Here is a 19,665-nt window from a genome sequence, read left to right as displayed (position 1 = left end):
GACACAGATTTCAGCTCTGCTTTAAGTACAGTGCAACACTGGTGATGTCCATGTACTAGGTATAGCTCCATTTATACATCACTTTTTCTTTGAGAGAAAACAATGGGTAATTATTACTAAGCATACAGGACAATTATACGCTTAGTTGCCTTATAAACTATGTGGAAAATATAGGACTTTGATGGACAAATTCTGGTGAATCATAGGTCTTCCCCATTCCCACAGGAGAAGGGGAACTTATCAAATACTTATTTTATTCTAAACTTTGATGGGGTTTCAGTATTGAAATAAAAAAAAACTATAATCCCCACAACAAAACAGAAAATAAAAACAAAACTCCCAGAAAACTAACCCTAAAAATCCATCTCATAAACACATGTGAATTCTGATGTGAAATACTTGGAACAGACTTATACTGATACCTTTCATAGCTTCATTTTATCATATAACCAATGCTTAGTTAAGGAATACACAGTTATTTGGCAGCTAGAAACTTGTGGCATTCACAGCCTGGTTTACATACTGGACTCCATGTGCAGTTGCTGTAATATACCAGAAAAAAATCTTTTCTGAGGTCCAGACTCATTGTTGACTTAAATGACCACAGACCTGTTCAAGTAGCTGCAAGTAACATTTTTACCTGCAGTTAATTTAGCCTTGCAAACACTGAAAAATCTTCAGGATTGTGAACTTTATTTTAGGGTAAAAATGGAGCAAAACTGCACATCCCAGTTGAACACCTTTCTTTGACCTGCTTTGGTTCTGTCCCTCTGTTTTTCATAGTCACTGTAATGGAAGCAGAGCTGCTCTGGAGTAATAAATTATAAATGCTGTGCTTCAGCCTGCATATTGGGATATGATTGGGATATGATAATTTAACGTAGTTTTCACAGATGACTATGAAACAAATAACTGGCAGTGGCTCAAAATAACCCATTTTTTCATAAACTCTTGAGGGCAGTGGAAAGATAATGCCAAGCATCCTCTCTTTGATGGCCAAGGTAAGAACACAGCAACAAAATTTCTGGCTGTGTGGAAAGAGCTGCTCTCTCTAGGTAGAAATGGGGTATAGCTGAAAGGCCCAGACAGAGAAGTGGACACCTGCTGAAGCAAGCAGTCTGCAGAGCATTAGCAGGTAAGGTTCCCTAGGTAACACCCAGAAAGCCTGTTTGTTCCCGAGTCTTGAATCTCCAAATGATGTTCCTATTGACAGAACAGTAGGGTAGGGAGGAGGAGGCTGGCGAGCCTGGGCTAGCAGAAACACAGAGATTGCAAAGTTGCTGGGAAAATGTGTTTAATAATCAGATTTTTGAAGCCTGGGGTCTAATATGAAAGCAGAGAAGCCAGACTAAAGAGCAAAAGGATGATGCTTGGGTGATGTGCTCTGAGAGAGGAAAAGAGGAAAAAAGAAATGGGAAAACCTGTAAATGTGATAGAGCCAGTCCTGCAAGTCAAGCCTGAGGTGGGTTACGTGATTATCCAGGAAACGGTGGGGCTCTGCCTGCTTCTGCCAGCCGGGAATGGAATTTCAGTTGACAAAGGGCTGTGCCGCTCTGTGGGGTCTTCTGAACTGAAGCTGCCCATGTGTCTACTCTCAACGCATCTCTGCTTTTGTTTACCGATTCTCAATATGCTAATGCCAATGTTTTGGTTAAAATAAACCAGTGATTTAATTCTTGATTTAACTTCCAACTTAGTCCAGAAAAGTTTTTACAAAAATAAGTCCTGTTAAGCAAAGCAAAATAAGCTTTAGCCTGAACATCAGTCTAGCCACAGTGAGTTACCATATAAAGGCATAGTTCTTAGATGTATCCAGCTCTTCCACTTTGATTCATGTTTCAACACAGTATCACACTATAGATTCAACAAACACAGATAATTTTAAATTGACAGCTATGTACAAAACTATGATACAATGTTATTACAAAACTTAAGAAATAAATCTCTGAATTTTGAAAACACAATACTGCACATTCCCAGCTTTAAAGCAAAAGTAACATGAATCTACACATTCTACAGCTTGAACATGAAGAATATTGAGTGCAAGCGCTGACTACAGAATTCAAACCCAGAGATCTACCAAAGGATGAGCTGAAATGTGTCTGATAAAGCACTCTGGAAAACCTCTGTTGCTTTAGTAAGAGGAACTGGGGCCCTGGATCTCTGAAAGTTCATGGATGCATCTGCGTGTGTAAGAAGACTGCAAGACTACTGATATGCTTCAACTTGCACATAAGCATCATGCAGAACCAGACACTCTTTATATGGCCATATGCTTACTAAAATACATACCTTTTTTTTTTTTAAAAAATTTTTTTTTTCTCCTGTAACCAATTTCCCTGGGTTTAAATGATTGAGAGTGAAAATACTTTTCTCTGATCTGGGTCTTGGATCTGGTCCTATATAAAATTGTCAGTGGGCGATGAGAAGAGGGAGTTAACATGCTTCCACCTGTGATGGTACAGACACTGCTTAATTTATACCCTACTTTGGTTGAGGCACTGCTATTTTTAAGATTCCTCTGAGAGCTAAACACTGAGGTCCTTTCTTGGGCCATACTTGGCTGTCGTTTCAAGTGGAGTTTGGCCTAAGAGCAGGTTGAAAGATCTGGTTTCCAGGGCAGCAGATGACAGCTCTGACCCTTTCATGTCACCATGCACAGAACTGGCCCCCCAGCCCTGTGAGTGCCCAGCATGAGAGATGAGGCGAGGGGTCCAAAGTCTCCAGGGAGGCTCTCTGCGTCTTGGGGAGGGAGCAAAAGGCTGCACGAAGAGAAGCAGTGAGTCCTATTGGGCAGAGGTGACAACAGTGGCGTTTTGGCGATGCAGAACCTGGCTTCTGAAAAGCTGGCAGCGCTCTTAGGACACGTGAGTGGTTCACTAGGTCCCTGTTATTTCTTCTGCCTTGTTGTGACACCTGCAGGAGGAGGGGAAAATGCAAACTGTTTGTAACTATAAGACAAAAGCAGTATGGTTTTGCATGTGCGTGTATCTAATGGTCAGCGTGCTATTAGGGAAATCAGACTCAGGTTCCCCCAATAACCTAAACCCAGGTAGAGCTAAATGTTTATGTTCTAATAAAAGCTTCGTGTTTCCAGAACTGATTCTGATGTTCAAGATTTTGGGCAACTCTGGTTTTAAGCTGGGTGCTAGTTCAGTCCAACAACATGAGTCTTGTGTTTTCCAAGCAGAACACTGGAATATGCTTCAAGGTATTAAACTGCTGAACTTACTAAACCTAGAGGATTTAGCAGGACTGTCAGAAGGATGGGGCTGCACACTATCATTTTAAAAGCTTGTCTCACTCATAACCAAAACAAATACCATTTCTAACGGCAGACATGAAGGCAAAGGCCATACAGGAAGATGAGCATTAGCTTGGATGCATTACCATGGTCTATAAGAAAACTGCCCACAGACAATACTGAGTCTGCAGAAGCAGATGTGAAGCATCTGTTCTCTAGTATTAAAAGAAAACAAATTAAAAGAAAAAAAAGGAAAACCTGGACCCTCAAATCCTGATGTGTCTGTGGGAAGAGGCTGACGTCCTACTGTGCCATGTATTTGTCATAGCTGCTGACAGTATTGTGCTCCCCTCCTGCCCTCTGCCTGCATCGTTACCAGGCTGTGGTTTTCAAGCACTGGCCTATGCTCCCAGTTTGGTTTGTCCTTTTACTTCATAGGGAATAAGTCAAGTAGATTTGTGAGCAGGGAAACTGTCAAAGCCTGGTTGAGACTTGTGCTTTCAAGACTTTTGTTTCCCCTAACCTTGCTAAGTGACATAAAGATGGGAGGAGAGGAAAAGGGAGCTGCACAAACAGATGTGAACATTTGTCTGTAGCAATCCTCTGGGGTTTAAGTCAAGGGAATTCAAAGAGCACCTACCCTGAGTTCAGGCATTTGTGCAGTCCCTTCTGGGTTTGACTGTCAGCTTTTGTTAAATGGTCCTTCAAGCTTTTTCAGATTTGGTAGGAAATGAGTTCAGATGTTAACAGGGCGCACACAGAGTGTGACACCAGTGCCTTGATACCACAGAAAAACCAGCTAAACCATTTCTTTCATGAATATGGAGATAATGTGGGATACCACTCTTTGGGTGTAAAAGCTGACATTTGAAGAATATTAATATCAATACAGAAATTGCTGCATAACATGATACAGTCAAAGTGAGGCAAGAGCTCTGTACCTGATTTTAACAGTGTTTTACTGCTCTGAAATTTTATTTTACAGGCCCTTACTCTGCTGCTGTTACAGAAGCTCTAAAAACTGGTAAGGGGATTGCGTCTTAATCCTTGCAGCTGGATCTGCGCAAGAAGAAAGAAGATTCCTATGACTTCACTGAGACCCATCAACTTCCACATCCAGCAAATCCACCAGAGAGAAATACCCTGTACGAAAAGAGAACTGGTGCTGTGACCTGACCAGACCATGTGTGTTTGGGACAGAAAAGAAAATAAAAAAACAAATCATGTAGAACATCCTAGAAAAAATATTGATGGCAGCACTCTAGGCTTGCTAAGTCTGTTGTATCAAGAGGGACAGACTTGAGCTGCATCTGAGTAAGGAAGCTGGAGATTTAAGAGAAGCAAACAGGTTTTTGTTTCGGCTAACCTTTCCAAGTGACATAAGGATGGGAGGAGAGGAACAAGGGAATTGCAGGTTTCAAGGTGCAGCTCGTCACTGCCCTCTGGGCACCAAAGCACTGGTGGGTGCTGCTGATGCAATGCAGCTGTGCCAGGCACTGCATTTTGAGGATGTGCTGGAACTCCTGCCTGTATCAGTCACTTTATAAACATAGTTTGTCCATGCATTCCTCTGTGTTGCTTTCCTATGTCTGCTAAGGAGAATGCAGAGCTGTCTATGTCTGTTTTTTTTTTTCAACTGGGACTGTTTTTAGGCCTGCATGTTGGAATCCCTGTGCTTAAAAATACATAATGTGAATTATGCTTAACTCGCAGTTTCAGCTGCCCTCCCTGGGCATGGCTCCTGACATACTTCTTCCTTATGCTTCACTGCTATGATTTTCTGCTCTTGCAGTAAATCTTCCATAGGACTTTTAAACCAACAGAGCTACTTCCCTTTTCCACTTGATATAATCCTGCAGCACATCACAGAAAGGGCCAAGAGGAGGGCAGTAGTAGTCAGGACTGCCTAACTACCTAATTAGTATCTCATTTTCTCTTGTTAGAAATGATGCTCCAGGTGAAGGAACAAAAGCAACCCTGTGTGGAAATCCTGCAGACATTCCTCAGTTCTGCCACTCCAGGAGCTGGAGCAGATGGGCTGTGTGGGAACAGGGCTCCCAGCTGGGCCCCCAGCCCCAGGCACTGGGGGAACTGAAGAATAAATACATTCCTTTCAGGAAATGAGACAGAGGGAGGTTTGATGTTATTGATTCAGCTCATAAGAGATGCTCATCAGCATGGAAAGGACAATGCATAACTATGCAATTTCAGTACAGTGGGTATTTTGAATGTTTATTTTTCTTGCTTTTCTTTCCACTTGCTATAAAAACAGGCAAAGTTTTGCAAATGAAAATCTCATTCTGAAACTCCTCAAGTTTTCTTTTGAGAGGCAATTATATGTTGCCAGCATCAGTGAAGGATGCAGCAAACTTGGTACACTGTTTCACTAGAAATTTGGTTACCTGTATTATTTTTTTTGGTAACAAAAGCCAAATGACTTACCCCCACCCCCATCCCAGAAAGCTGCATGAATGCACCTAAGAAGCATGCGCAGTCTGTTTGCTCCAATGGACTAGTCTGTGTGCAACTCTAGAACTGAATTTAGCTTTTAGTGGGAGTTGGTGTCTTACCCCAACTAGTACTTCTCCCAGGGTTCAGTGTTCTACTCCCTTTTCCAGGTACCTATATTTAAACAGTGCTATAGGAAGTGATCACCTGCAAGCAAACCAAACACTGTACTTTGCAAGGAGTAGGTACTGAAATTGCATTTTTACAGTTTATGAGAAAATAATGGGATCAAAGCAAAGACTCTTTATCACATGAAGCTGGATTCACTTGGTTAGAATAATGACTTTTAATTATCTGCAGGGAAAGGTGGTTTGGTTGCTGCTGACACAGAGGACAGACATGTGGGCTGCGACCCTGTGTCAAGGGGAGATCAGCACTGACTCCACTCAACGCAAGATCAACACCCTGGAGAGGAAAAATCAGAGTAACAAATTTATTTTACATGTATTTGTGATTAGACACAAGGACAAAAAAGCTTAGCTGATATGCTGAATACTGATTAGGTCTGTAAAGTCCCAATGCTGTGGTTAGTTCACGTAAAAACACCTTTGCGAGTTACATACCTCATTGTACCACACAACCTTTTTTTGTTTTATTATCTCCAGTATCAGTCTCAACCTCTGCTTTTAAACAAAAGAGAGACACTAAATACATCTGATCATGGCAAGGCAAATATAACAACAGGGAACTTTTTATAATGAAAACATTGTCTAGTAGCAGACAGTTTCCTAAGAAGCCATACCTGGATGCCCAGGGAATCCTGTGGCTTTTGGGGGAGTCAGTTCCTTAAGCCAGAAATACTCATTTCAGACATCAGGAAAGCATCACCATGTGGTTCCATGCTGGGAGCGTGGGCTGCTCCCATTGCTGCAGCTCCTGCTGCCTTGTGGGAAGCAAGTTTGGGAACCACTGCTCCACAGAAACCACTTCTGGTTTGTGAAAGTGGCAAGTTTAGAAATGTAAAAAACTACAGCTCCAGGGCATACTGGCAGTATAAGGTAAGTCCCTCAGTGGTAGACGCTCATGTTTCTGAGCAGTGGGTATTCAAACCCCTCTTTCCTTTCTCCTTCACTTTCTTTGGAAGGAAAATCATTAAACATTGATAAAAAGACACTTTCACCACTTTTCTGCCCATTTGACCCCAGGATCTTGCAGAAAACAGGCTTTGGACAGTATATTAGTATACTGTGTCTTTCTAAAGGCTGACAGACCCATGTGTCCTCACTGTGAGACACCTCAATTTTAGGATTCAAGTACCCACCCAAGGGTGGCTTCAGTTCAGTAGACTTTGAGGGACTTGGATGCATCTCCCAGGTTTGGGACCAGCAGTGGACATCTCCCATGAGGCAGAGACGTGGGTGGCTCCATGCCTCCCGTGGCTGAGCTCTCTCCCAGTACCAGTGGGGCAACCCAGTGTGAAGGATTGATTTGGCTGACCAAAGCCAATCCTTCACAGAAGCATTAACAAGATCACCTTTTCTAATTGCTGACTTTCCCCCCTCTTCCTATAGTGATGATTTGAGGGCCTGAAGTTCAGGACCCACCTAAGTCCCCCTGTGGCAGGCTATCAAGTGACTGCAGGCAAAATGTTGTTGCAAGGAGGCTTTAGGAGAGTTAAAAACAACCAACCCCAGGTCAGCACTGATATTGCTGCATTTATGTGTTTGTAAGTAGTTGGGAGGAGGTGATGGCTGATTAAGTACGCAGTATTAACTGCTCTTAATCACTGCTCTGGAGTCTAATGGGGCTCTTGTTTGCACATAACCGTGCCTTGTAGCTGTCTTTAGCACACTTGACAGATGTGCTTATTGCCATCTTTACTGCTTATGTGTAATGGGCTTTTTAATTATTGATTCATCATTACCCTTTTATAAACTACTTGTAAATGTCAAGAGAATGAACTATGCCTATGTTTTTCTTTTTCAGCCTCTTTCAGGTTTAAAAAAAATAACAGCTCCATGAAACAGTGTGGCTCTAGGGGCAGGGGGCACTGGACCTTGAAGTGGGGAGGAACAGATGTATACAAATATAAGAGGAAGCTTCCCCAGTTTAACTCGGTCCCCAAGCACTATATGTGAAAAAGGCTACCTGAGTAGCTTTTGCTGTGCCTCTTCTTCTTCCTCCTTTTCCCAGATGACCTCTGCCTTTCCCTGTCGGTGTGAGTTTGCTCTGGAGGAAGTGTTGCTGAACAAGAAGAGTCAGTGGCTGGCTCCTCCGAGAAGGACTTCTCTTGAGAGGTGTCCAACAGTGAGTTTGCACCAGGGTCTTCATTTTCTTTCACCATCTCTTTTGACTCTGCTTGATGAGACCCACAGAGAGCAGACTGAGCACTGCCAGGGTCAACCCCGCTCTTGCTCAGCTGGGTTTCTGGCTCCTGCGCCAGCCCATAGCGCTCCAGGCCATCAGCTGGGCATTCCTTGTCCTGGACTTCTGAGATGGCCCCGCTGGTCCATCTGTGTTGGTCTCTCAGAGCAGTGGCGGAACTACTGCTCACAAACGTTATCCCTGTACCCATGTTAGCAGTAGAGAAGGCAATGGAGCCGCCCTTCGTGCTTGGCTGGAGGCTTACCCAGCTGTCTGTCTGCTTCATCCCAGTGCCTGGCATGGGCTGACGGGCCCCATCAGCTTCTACCAAGCTTACTGAGGGGCTTTCCATCGGGGTCTCTGGTGGCAAATCTCCTCCAGCACTGTGTTTAGATAATGCCTGGTTTGAAGCTGAAGCATCTGTAACATCTCCACCCACCTCCGTCAAAGTAGTGTTTGATGGGGAAGTGCTTTCTGAGGGATGACCAAGGTTGTTTTCCTTGGTCTTATCATCCATCTCCTTTCCTGCTGCTTGTGGATCCTTAATGCTGTTTCCTTTGAACAAGAAACATGCAATTAGCCACAGATGCAAAGTTGCATCTGGGATCAATCAATGTGTTTCTGCCACTGAGAATGCTTACTAAGAGCTAGCAGCTGCCTGGGGAGGGTGCACTGACCCTAAAGAAGCTGTGCAAAGGCAGCACCATTTTATCCTCCTTATATCCCATGTGGCCACCCCAGCTGGAATCCAAGGCTCCAGCTCAGAAAAGCCTCTGCTCTGTTTTCAGCAGGTATTTCTGTGTCTTTGCTGCCAACCAGCTGATTTCCATGGAAGCCCCTGGACTCAACAAGGGTGCCTGAAAGCCTATGGCAGGAAGAGGGAACCCACCTGCGAGGTCCAGAACCAGGTGGGATTGCTGGCTTGGCTGCATGAGCACTTCAAAACTGCCCATCAGCCAGCCTAATCCTGCCCTTTCAGAGCAGGTTTAGGAGAGCCACAGTGCACAACTCAGGTTCTATGGCAGGCCAATGTCCTTAGACTTACCTAACGCACACTGACAAGGTCAAAAGACCAAACAAAAGCTAAACCCAAGGGCTGTTTCCTAATAAGCACATAAGGACTTAGGTCTTTCTGTAATTAAGAGTTTTTGAATCTGTTTTTTTAAGGGCTTCTTTGGGCTTCCAAACAGACTAAGACAGGGTGCAGCAAGCTCCAAGGCAGTGACAAGCTGTGCTACTGAGACTTGATAGCACAGAAGGGACTTGTGTGGGGATGACACCAGTGCCCCATCAGAACGGTTGTGTGGCTGACCTGCAGGCCATGCCTCTCAGAGGGTTTATCAGCATGGGTACAAGGCCATACTGCTCTAAATTGCTGCTAATTCTGGGACAGACCAGGCTGGCAACAGTTCAGGGCTCTGCTCTTCCCCACAGCACTGCCTGCAAAGCCTCCTTAAATAAAATGCCCCAAATACAAACATAAAGGCTTCTTGCTTATGTGCTTGGCTCAGGCTCAGAGGCAAATGGGAATGAATAGCTGCAGGTACAGTAGCATCTGTGTTCTTACCAGACTGGCTCTCCTCCGGGCCCTCTGCAGGCAAGGTTTTAGGAATTGCATCCAACTCGTGTCTGTTCTTTGTCTTTCTCAGCGTGAACCCTTTCCTTATGTCAGCTAGCAGCGCATCGATGACACACATCTCCTCTTGCTTCACCACCCCCTTCTTAACTGGGAGAGAGACAGATTGGGGTGTTAAATCTGCACATGAGGTGGGGCAGAAGGAGACTGCAGTGATGCTATTGCTTGGGGTTGGTACTGCTGTGCTGGAACAAGCAACCACTGGGCAAAACCAAGGCACCAATGCCAGGCCTGGCAGCAGCCCATGCTCCTTGCCCCCGCAGCAGTGTGTCCATTCTGAAGCCAAAAGGTATACCCCAAACTCTGGGTGCTACAAGCTGGCACCAGCTCTGCCCAGGCTTGTGCCTGGTTGTACCATGACACTGAAAAACCTCCTGTTTGCTATCCATGTTGGTGGCAGCCTTTTTTTTTTTTGGAGGGAAAATAATACAGACTTTCCTTTCAGGTGCTTTCAAATGTACTTTTCAGTTGTGCCTTTTATTTTTGCACAGAGAAATACAGATTGAAGTTACCTGCAGGATTTCTGGGCTGATGCCAACCTCATGAAGTTTAACCAAGCCAAGTGCAAGGTCCTACACCTGGGTCAGAGCAATCCCACGCACAGCTACAGGTTGGGCAGAGAAGAGATTCAGAGCAGCCCTGCGGAGAAGGACTTGGGGGTGTTGGTGGATGAGAAAAGGAACATGAGCCAGCAGTGTGTGCTCACAGCCCAGAAAGCCAACTGTATCCTGGGCTGCATCAAAAGGAGCGTGACCAGCAGGTCGAAGGAGGTGATCCTGCCCCTCTACTCTGCTCTTGTGAGACCTCACTTGGAGTACTGTGTGCAGTTCTGGTGTCCTCAACATAAAAAGGACATGGAACTGTTGGAACAAGTCCAGAGAAGGGCCATGAGGATGATCAGGGAACTGGAGCACCTCCTGTATGAAGACAGGCTGAGGAAGTTGGGGCTGTTCAGCCTGGAGAAGAGAAGGCTGCGTGGAGACCTCATAGCAGCCTTCCAGTATCTGAAGGGGGCCTATAGGGATGGACAATTCATTAGGGACTGTAGTGACAGGACAAGGGGTAATGGGTTAAAACTTAAACAGGGGAAGTTTAGATTGGAAGGAAGAAATTCTTTACTGTTAGGATGATGAGGTACTGGAATGGGTTGCCCAAGGAAGTTGTGAATGCTCCATCCCTGGTGGTGTTCGAGGCCAGGCTGGATAGAGCCTTGGGTGATATGGTTTAGTGTGAGGTGTCCCTGCCCATGGCAGGGGGGTTGGAACTAGATGATCTTAAGGTCCATTCCAACCCTAACTATTCTATGATTCTATGATTTTTGGGATATCAGTAGTCTGTGGTAGAGAGATTATTCAAGCGTATATAGGTATTTCGGAGGTTGGGGAAGTCAAATGTTTCTTGTGAGATCTGGAATTCAAAAGTTATGTTTAGAAACTGAAAAGTTAACTGAAATGTTTCAATTTGATTTTTTTTTTCTGCTATTCAGTCAGCAAACCTAAAATTAACTTCTCTGCCCAGCTACAACTGTGAAATATCAGTTCTCAGCTACGGCTGAAAGACATTAAGGCTAAAAGCTTTTAGTCATCAGCATGTGGAAACCCACAAAATAAATTACCACTGCCGGTCCATTAAAGCGGGGCCAGTAAAAAGCTCCTCTCAGCTCCATCTCTCTTTTTTGAAGTCCTTTCAGATACTCACTGACTTTTCCGTTTTCTCCCTTCTGTCTTTTCCCTTCTTCCTCTTCCAGCTGTTTCTTTCTCTTCTCTGCTTTGGCAGCTTGCTCCTTTCTGTCCTTGTTCTCCTGCAGTGAGGTAACAAGGGCATGAGAAGAGTGGCAATGTCTGCTAGAGAAGCTGATGAAAAGAAAGATCCAGAGATTGTTGCAAGGGAGGATAAGAAATTCTGGCCTTATCCTGTGCAGTAAATAAAATGGGCATATGGAATAGGGGTTGTCTTGCCAAAAGCCAACACCACTGGGCTTGGCCAGGACTCAGCCACATCCCAGTGAGAGGTGACAGTGGTGAGCTGTCCAACACAGCTACCTACCAGTGTGCAGATCTTCCACCTGACCTTTAGCTGAGACAGAAGTGGAAGGTACTGAAGCCACAATTCCCTCCAAACTGCTGGCTTCTTTACTACACATCCCTTTTCTGAGTCTGTTTGCTCAGGTTGGAGTAAAGGGTTAAGTTTTATTAGCCCCTTCCTCTAAAACTTGACACTTGACTGGAGTCAAGTGTGACTTGACTCCAAAGCACCTTTGTGACTCTGCAGCTAAAGTTGCACCAAAATCCCAAAACACCAGCGTCTGGGCCAGGCCAGGAGCACCAGCACTGCATGAGGATGCTGTGATCAGACACCTCTTCACTGGGTGATGTCATGTGAAGCACTGAAAGGAGGAGGCCATAACCAGCATCTTCCCCTCATTGGATTTGAGTACCTATCCCACCGCTGTCAGAGAAGAGGCATGCACCAGTACTAGGGATGCTCAGCATTGTGTGTGCAGATGCCAACCTTCAGGACTCGGATGAAGAGGTCTCTGAAGGTCTTCATGGTGTTAAATATGTCCTCTAAGGACAACTTGCTTGGGTCTTCACAGAGATAATTTGCAAGTTCTTCTCTCTTCCTTTCAATGGTTTCAAATTCTTCTTCTAGCTTTCTGGAGGCATCAATGCTATCCTGAAATGCATTTAATATACACAGTAAAACACCATCCAGAGGACAAGGAGTGAAGTGCGCTTAAAGGAAAAAGGATGTCAGTGTTAAGAGCTTGGAGTAGGCTGCAGCTTTTATCTGCATCAGAGCTTAAAATGTGGGGAGAAACTAAGAATTCCGGATGACATTTGCCCCTGCCAACCGTGCTGTGCCAATTTACAAGGGTGGCTTGGGCAAGACATGATAAGCTCAATGTAAAGCTTAATCTCAGCTGAAGGGCTTTATTATGTGATCCACATAGATAGAGGGTGAACAACTTCACTCAATGAAGTCACTTCACATACCATGTGGAGAGAACAGTTGGGGCAGGTGCCTTAGGAAACGGCCTCACCAAAGGTATCTAGGTCTGGGGTGGAGCTGGCAATAGGACACTAATGGGTTGTGTGGCATTGTAGCCTATTTCCAAATCTGAGAGCATGTTTCCTAGCAATATTTTCCACCCTTCATGAGCTTACTCAGCTGCACATGTATTGCGGACTGCCTGTGTGTGTGTAATGGGAGAGATACAACAGAGCTCCATTACTGACCTGGATAGGTTTCTCATACTGTTGTTTCACATCATCGTTTGATGATAAGACTTTTCGCTGAAGCTCTAGCAACTTCTTTAAATTGGTACTGGACTCCATGCGTATAATATCAAGATTAATTCTGAAATCACACAGAACCCCTCCATTAGCTGATACTCCAGCATCTTGTGCTGACCAAAGAATGGACAGGTCTGAGCTGGCAGCTTGGCTGTCTCTCTACTTCCCATCACTTCACTGAACTGAAGCCTGCGATCTGAACTATCATCTATACAGTCTGAGCTCACAGAAAACAGCTTCCCTCCAACAGCACCTATGAAAAGGCTGCCAGGTTTACCTACAATTTTATGTAAATGTCAAAAATAGCCCACCTATTCAAAGGGCTGTTCTCCACCCCCAGAGCTTGGCATTAGCCACTTTCCCTGGTTGAAGGCATTTCTGGGTAGCTGGCCTTCACAAGCTCCTGGTACCACAAAGACAGTGCAGATATTGGAAGGGCCTGGGAGGCAGCAAATTAGCTCTGCAAATTTCAGCCCTAAGTGCTGCCAGCTGTGGTAGAACTAATCTATATTAAAGGGGTTTCAACATTTGTCAACCAAATCTTTCGGTTAAAACTAAGTAAGATGCTGTTTCTTTAATGTGCTATACCAGCTGTGTGTGTCCTAATTTCTGGTACATTGTTGATATGCATGGGATTTATTTTTATTTTGAAGGAAGTGACACACAATTTTACCCTGCTGCTTTTGAAACATATTCAAGATCCTTTGGCAGTTCCAGTAGGTCCTTGTGGCTGTTTTCTACTTCCTGAAGCGGAAGAGAGAAAGAAGTGTTACTTGCTGTAGCAGGAGCTAAGAGAGGAAGCTGAGGAGAAAAGACACAGGCAGAAGTGCTTGGGAAGGAGGACTGTGCCAAGTCCTGCTGCTGCCCCTCCTCTGCAGTTTGCCAAGACACATTCAAAACAGTATGGCACATTCAGAGGGGAAAGGCATTACTCCTGGGCTATAAAACCATACAAGAAGGCTGAATGTTCAGAAATACTTATAGTTCAAAGCAAAGTTGACCTGCTGCTAAGTTCTTTTTCTCCTTATCCTGAAACAGCTACTCTTGACCATGGGAAGAGGCAGAACTGTGGTTTGATGCAGTTGGACACTTTCTACAGTTCCAGAAGGGTTTCAAAAGGGCTTGAATCTTATTTGCATAATTTACTTTCATGGCTGTGCTTGCTGAAGCTACTGCTGCCTAAAGCAGGGCCCGAACTTGCGTAACTGCAATGGAGGGACTTTGATGAATGAAGGTGGCAGAGCAGAGCATGGAGAAAAAAGTTAAAAACAGTGATTCAGAGAGCAAGAAAGCAGTTGGCGCTTAGAGAGGAACAATAAAAGCTTGAGCATAGTCTCATGGAGAGAGGAGCAGCTGTAGAAAGGCAGAAGGGCTGAATGGGTACAGACCAGCCAGGATAGCTTTGGTGGCCATGTGCTCTGTGGTTTGCAGCTGATGGCGTGCAGATTGCACAAATATGAAAAAGGAAGTTCCAGCCATTGAGGGGAAAGATGCTGGAGGAAAGCAGAACAAGTCTTAAAACAAGGAGCATCCTGAACAGTGCCCACAAGCAGCCTCCACCAAGTAATTCCAACATTCCCAGCTTGTGACACTGCAGCTAGCCAGAGGGGATATGAATATGAGAGTGTGGCTTTAACTGAGAGTAGGAGAAATGGTTCATTCATGATAAGTCTCTCCCCCTTCCCTGTCACCCAGGACTTGGCATTTGTACCTCCAGAATGTGGTGCAGCAGCGTAATGCGGGTTTGGTTTGCTTTGGTTTCTGTTAGTTTGAGTAAAGTGCTGATTTTAAACCCGTCAGCATCGCCTGTGTGACTTCCCTACAAGATAAAAACAAAGCAGATGTAACTTCTGTGTCCATTTAAATGACAACCTTAGAAGAGACCACCCACACATAATGGGGGCAGAAGAAGACAAAATAAGTACTTACATAGTTCAGGAAGTTTCCAACTTTGAGAATCAGTTGACAAAAGAGCGGCAGGCGATGACTGTTCAGAAGATCTGAAAAACATAAAGGACTTTTAAACAAAAGCCTCTGTTACACCAGAATATTTCCTAAACCACACTGAAATAGGGGTTCTGAATTCCAAAATCTAAATTCAAATCTGATATTTCAGCTTTGAAGCCCAATGGCCCAACTTGCAGAGAAACTGATTCTAGATAGATTCAATTCCATGAGCTGTAAAAGTTTTCGGGGACTTAAGTTTCTTTCTTTCTTTCCACCTGGTCTCTCAGTCCTAATGGAAAATAACCTGGAGTTGGAGCCCTCTCACTCACAGCCATCAACTTGCTGCCTTGTTTGGAAGTACCCTGATTTACCGTGGTGTAAGCAAGGGTAAATGGGCTGCAATTTTAATCTTGCAGATTCCATTCAGTTGTGCAGTGAAACCAGTTCTGACAGCCCTGTGATTACTGGCTGGCTGCTAAAACCAGACACGCTCACCTTGTTCTTGATCTTGCATGGTGGAGGTGATTATCAGGGCATGAAGGATACAGTCCTTGTCCTTATTCTTATGACAGGGTGCTGCAGTGGTGTGCTTTCTGAAGCACTTGGCTTTGAGGCAGGAACAGGTCTAAAAGGACAACTGAGCTCATGGGAAGACACTTTTAGGGGAAAGCTTCAATTCATTCCAGCAGGCAGCAGTGATGCCAGCTGGAGAAACCCCCAGCAGGCAGCTGGGGAAACTGGCTCTGTTGTGTTGACAGCACCCGATAGTGTCAAAACAGCATCCTGCTCTCAGCAGAGTGGGACCTGAGGTTTCTGGCATATGAAGCCAAAACCTATTGCATGATCTCTCCGTGTACACACAATAATTGAGCATCTGCAAATTATAGCCCCCAAAACCAAACTTTTTATTCTGATTCCATTTGTAAGCAGGGAAGAACTAAAGCATCACTACTTCCTGGGGAAAGTGCTTTCCTGGCAGCAAAGAAAATTGCCATGTGAAGGCCTTAATGTGACAAATAGTGATGGATGAATTAGCTGTAACGGGACCAGCTCTGCTGTCTGAATTCAGCTCCTCTGAAAGAGTTGATGAGCTTCCAATGCTTCACTGTTGAAAGTGTTTCAGAGGAATACATCTGCTGCAGCAAAAGAGGGCCGAGCGTTTGGAAAAATGATCTCTGGTCCTATTAAAGGCTTTGACCACCAGTGGAAATGCCTAAAGCTGTACCCCAGCGCACCAGTGAATGAACCACAGAGGAGTTTTTCTGGGAGCTGGGTAGCGTAGCTCCCCCTGGAGCTTTGGGAGGTTTAAAGCTTCTTGTCATGAATAAGATATAGAAATAAAGCCAGGACATTCACCTTCACAGGCTCTCCGGATGGCTTCAGCTTTCGGCTGAATCATGTCCAGCACAACGATGGTCTCTTCACAGATCAGCATACATTCAATGCGCAGCTGGTAGCTAAGGAAAGAGATCGAATCAAAGCTTAAGGCTGATCTCAGCCAGCACAGCAGCCCTCCTCCCACATCACAGGTAAGACTGGCCACCCCATAACATCATTGTCAACCACATCCACATGACACCAGTGTTTGTGGCTTGTGAAGGGAGGCAAGGGGCTGCTTTTTGCCTTGGGAAACAGTGGGGATGTAGTTTCTGCTGTCACACTGTGATCAAAGAGAAGATTGATCACTGTGTGAGATATAGGTTCCTCCTTCTGGGCAAGTCTGACCCTGGGTCTGGGCCAGTTTCTGCTGCTTCAGAGGGAGAGGAGGTGCTGAAGCAACAACAGCCCTTCATCTAAGGGCAATGAGGAAAGGGATGGCTCTAAGGTGGAAGGAGGAATCCACCAGCTATATCCATCAGTGTTGGTCTGCGAGTATCCTACAAAGAAACTTAAACTTCCCAGTGGTAAACCAAGAAAAAGATTAGGCTGAAGTTCATGAGCAACACCCTTACCTTGGAATCTGAAGGAGGAGAAGATAAAACTGATCTGCGTTCGCTAGTTTTGATTTCTCTTCTTTGAAGGCCTTCAGGTTTTCTGTCTAATGAGAGAAATAAAGAATCAAGACTTCACAACTGCAATGCATGTTCAGCCTTGGAACTAAGGTTACCATTTTTCCTCCTGACCTCATGCTTTTCAGGCAGAAGCTTCAGCAACTGCTTCAGAACCTCAACGTCAAACTTGGTCCGGTCCCCATTCTGGACCATGGCAGCCACCTCTTCGTTGGAGCTGTGGGGAGAAAGAGCAGAGTGATATGTCACCCAAAGACCCCTCTTCCACAGCTGCACACTACCAAGACATGTATCTGCTTAAGCTCCCTGCATTTTCCCTAGTGAGAGCCACAATAATCCACAAGCTAAGATGTGTCCCTATGATATGTCTCTGTGAACTTAGAACTGGGACCTGGATCCCTGCTATGCTCCAAATTTTGGTTCTGGCCCTGGTCAAATGACTCAAGGCTAGAGATCAATCCTGCAACTCAGATCTCTGTCTCTGGGGATTTGAATACCTTAAAAGAAATCTAATTCTTAACTTCTCCACTGCCCTTGTTTTGAGGAGGGATTTGACCTCCAGAGGTGTCTCACAATCTATCACCAGAAAAGTCATCTTTTGATGACAATATCATCTGTAACTTGGTGTGCTGGTTTGGCTGGAGTAGTTATTTTCTTCATGGAGGCTAATATGAGGCCATGCTTTGGATTTGTTCTGGAAACAGTACTGATAACACAGGGATGTTTTTGTTACTGCTGAGAAGTGCTTACAGAGAGTCAAGGTCTTTTCTGCTTCTCACCCCACCAGCAGGGAGGCTGGAAGTGCACAAGGAGTTGGGAGGGGACACATCTGGGACAGGTGACCCCAAGTGACCAAAGGGATATTCCATACCATATGGTGCCATGCTCAGCTATACAAAGCTGGGGAAAGAAGAAGGAAGGGGGGACATTTGGAGTTATGATGTTTTGTCTTCCCAAATAGCCATTATGTGTGATGGAGCCCTGATGTCCTTCCTGGAGATGGCTGAACACCTGCCTGCTGATGGGAAGGGGTGAAGGAATTCCTTGTTTCACTTTGCTTGTGTGCGCAGCTTTTGCTTTATCTATTAAACTGCCTTTATCTCAACCTGTGAGTTTTCTCCCTTTTACTCTTCTGGTTCTCTCCCCCATGCCACAGAGAGGGCAGTGAGTAAGCAGCCGAATGGTGCTTAGTTGCTGGCTGGGGTTAAACCATCATATATGGAGATGTAACACCTTTGCCAACATATGGGGATGTTGTATGTAAAAACATAATTAAAAATTAAGCCCCTAAATTTAGTATTTTAAAGACAGTGTAGGAGAAACTGGGAAATCTTTAGATGTTTCAGTAACACAGATCAGTATTGGCTTTTTAAAATAGATTTCATGAGGAACTTCCAGATACTATGCAAAACCTGTTCAAAACTTTGTCAACTGTCATAAAAAATTGCCATATCTTACCATTTAAATTGCTTCAAAAATATGTTCAAATTGAGACTTTTCTTGGAGTCCAAAAATGTGATCTTCATTAAAGAAAAAGAAGATATCTCGTATTAGATGAGTTGTTTGTAGTGATCTTTATCCGAAAGAATGAGAGGGAGCTCCTCACCTCCTTTGGTTCTGCCTTCACTGGTGCAGGTGTTTTCTCTTTGGGGGTTGCTTGTGGAAAGCAGAAGAGCTGCTCTATGCTTGTGTAATTTGGCTCTATAGTTTCCTCGCTGCTGCTGCTCACGGAAGCCCACATTGAGTGACCTTCTGAAAAGAGAAAAGGTGTTCAGACTGACTACAGGGACAGCCGAAAGCTCCTGGGTTCTGGGACAATGTGAGTTGCTAGAAGGGACGTCTCTCAGAAGTTGAATCAAATAAGAAGAGATCTTATTCCTGGACAAATGCTAATTATTGAGGAGGGGTAAATCCCACAGGCAGGATTCAAAGGGCCCAAAGGGTAATTAAACCTGGTGCTTTACCCCAAGATATGCTGGTAAGGGGATGCAGCACTGGGCACACAAAGGCCATACAGCTCATATAGCCTCCCTATACGACTGCATTCTACTCCACAGAAGGCAAACTAGATCAGCATGAGAAAGACCTTGGCCATTTCTTTTCTGGTCCCTGACTGATGTTATTTTTGCTTCCTTGCATGCTAGCTGAGGGACTGGCCACCACCTGGGTGTTTTCTGACTGTGTCCTTCCTCCATTTTTCATTTTGTAATTGAACCTTCTTGTAAAATGCTGGCTATAGGACTGCTTGAATTAATTCTCACTGCACTTGCTTAAAAATATTATATTTTCTTTTTAAATCACCTAAACATGCCTGTAGAAGTCGCTACTGAAATAATCCCAACAATTAACTTCTCTTGTGATTGAAAACAAGCTTTATTTAGACTTCACCTATGCCAGCTTCTGTGAGGACTTGCTTGTCTAGGACAAAGCTGATGTTGCCTGTCCAGGCTTCTCCTCACATTTCATTCTGGATCACTCTTTGGATCCATTAGGAGAGGGAAATGTAACCCAAAAATCAAGACACAAGTCAGGGATTCTCACAAATCTCCAGTTCTTTCAGTGTCTTTCTTGAACTGTGATGTGATCCTTACCTGTACTCTTACTCATGACTTTAATATACCCAGATACAACTATACATGAACTAGGGAACGAAGGTCTGGGGAACCCAGATCAGAGCCTGTTGAGAACACAAGCCTAAGGCATGTTATGGTGGATTTGGGG

General features: G+C 44.6%; 1 protein-coding gene across 1 annotated transcript; it reads right to left on the bottom strand.

Moving 5' to 3' along the window:
- Positions 1–676: 676 nt before the first annotated feature.
- Positions 677–18,692, bottom strand: LOC134168415 (inverted formin-2-like). The gene is made up of 14 exons (XM_062628084.1): positions 18,551–18,692; positions 17,059–17,161; positions 16,888–16,973; positions 16,292–16,392; positions 14,918–14,988; positions 14,700–14,807; positions 13,662–13,732; positions 12,932–13,052; positions 12,204–12,368; positions 11,391–11,493; positions 9,624–9,782; positions 7,841–8,611; positions 6,316–6,375; positions 677–2,916 (listed from the first exon to the last, which is right to left on the bottom strand). Exons 2-13 carry the CDS (start codon positions 17,137–17,139, stop codon positions 6,317–6,319), a joined length of 1,896 nt encoding a protein of 631 aa, XP_062484068.1. The 5' UTR covers positions 17,140–17,161; positions 18,551–18,692; the 3' UTR covers positions 677–2,916; position 6,316.
- Positions 18,693–19,665: the final 973 nt, after the last annotated feature.

Source organism: Pezoporus occidentalis, unplaced genomic scaffold (assembly GCF_034315485.1).
Source record: "Pezoporus occidentalis ecotype Australia unplaced genomic scaffold, CSIRO_AGI_Poc_V1 ctg31, whole genome shotgun sequence".
NCBI lineage: Eukaryota > Metazoa > Chordata > Aves > Psittaciformes > Psittacidae > Pezoporus > Pezoporus occidentalis.
Note: the sequence above shows the minus strand (reverse complement) of the source record. Positions and strands in the feature narration are given on the sequence as shown.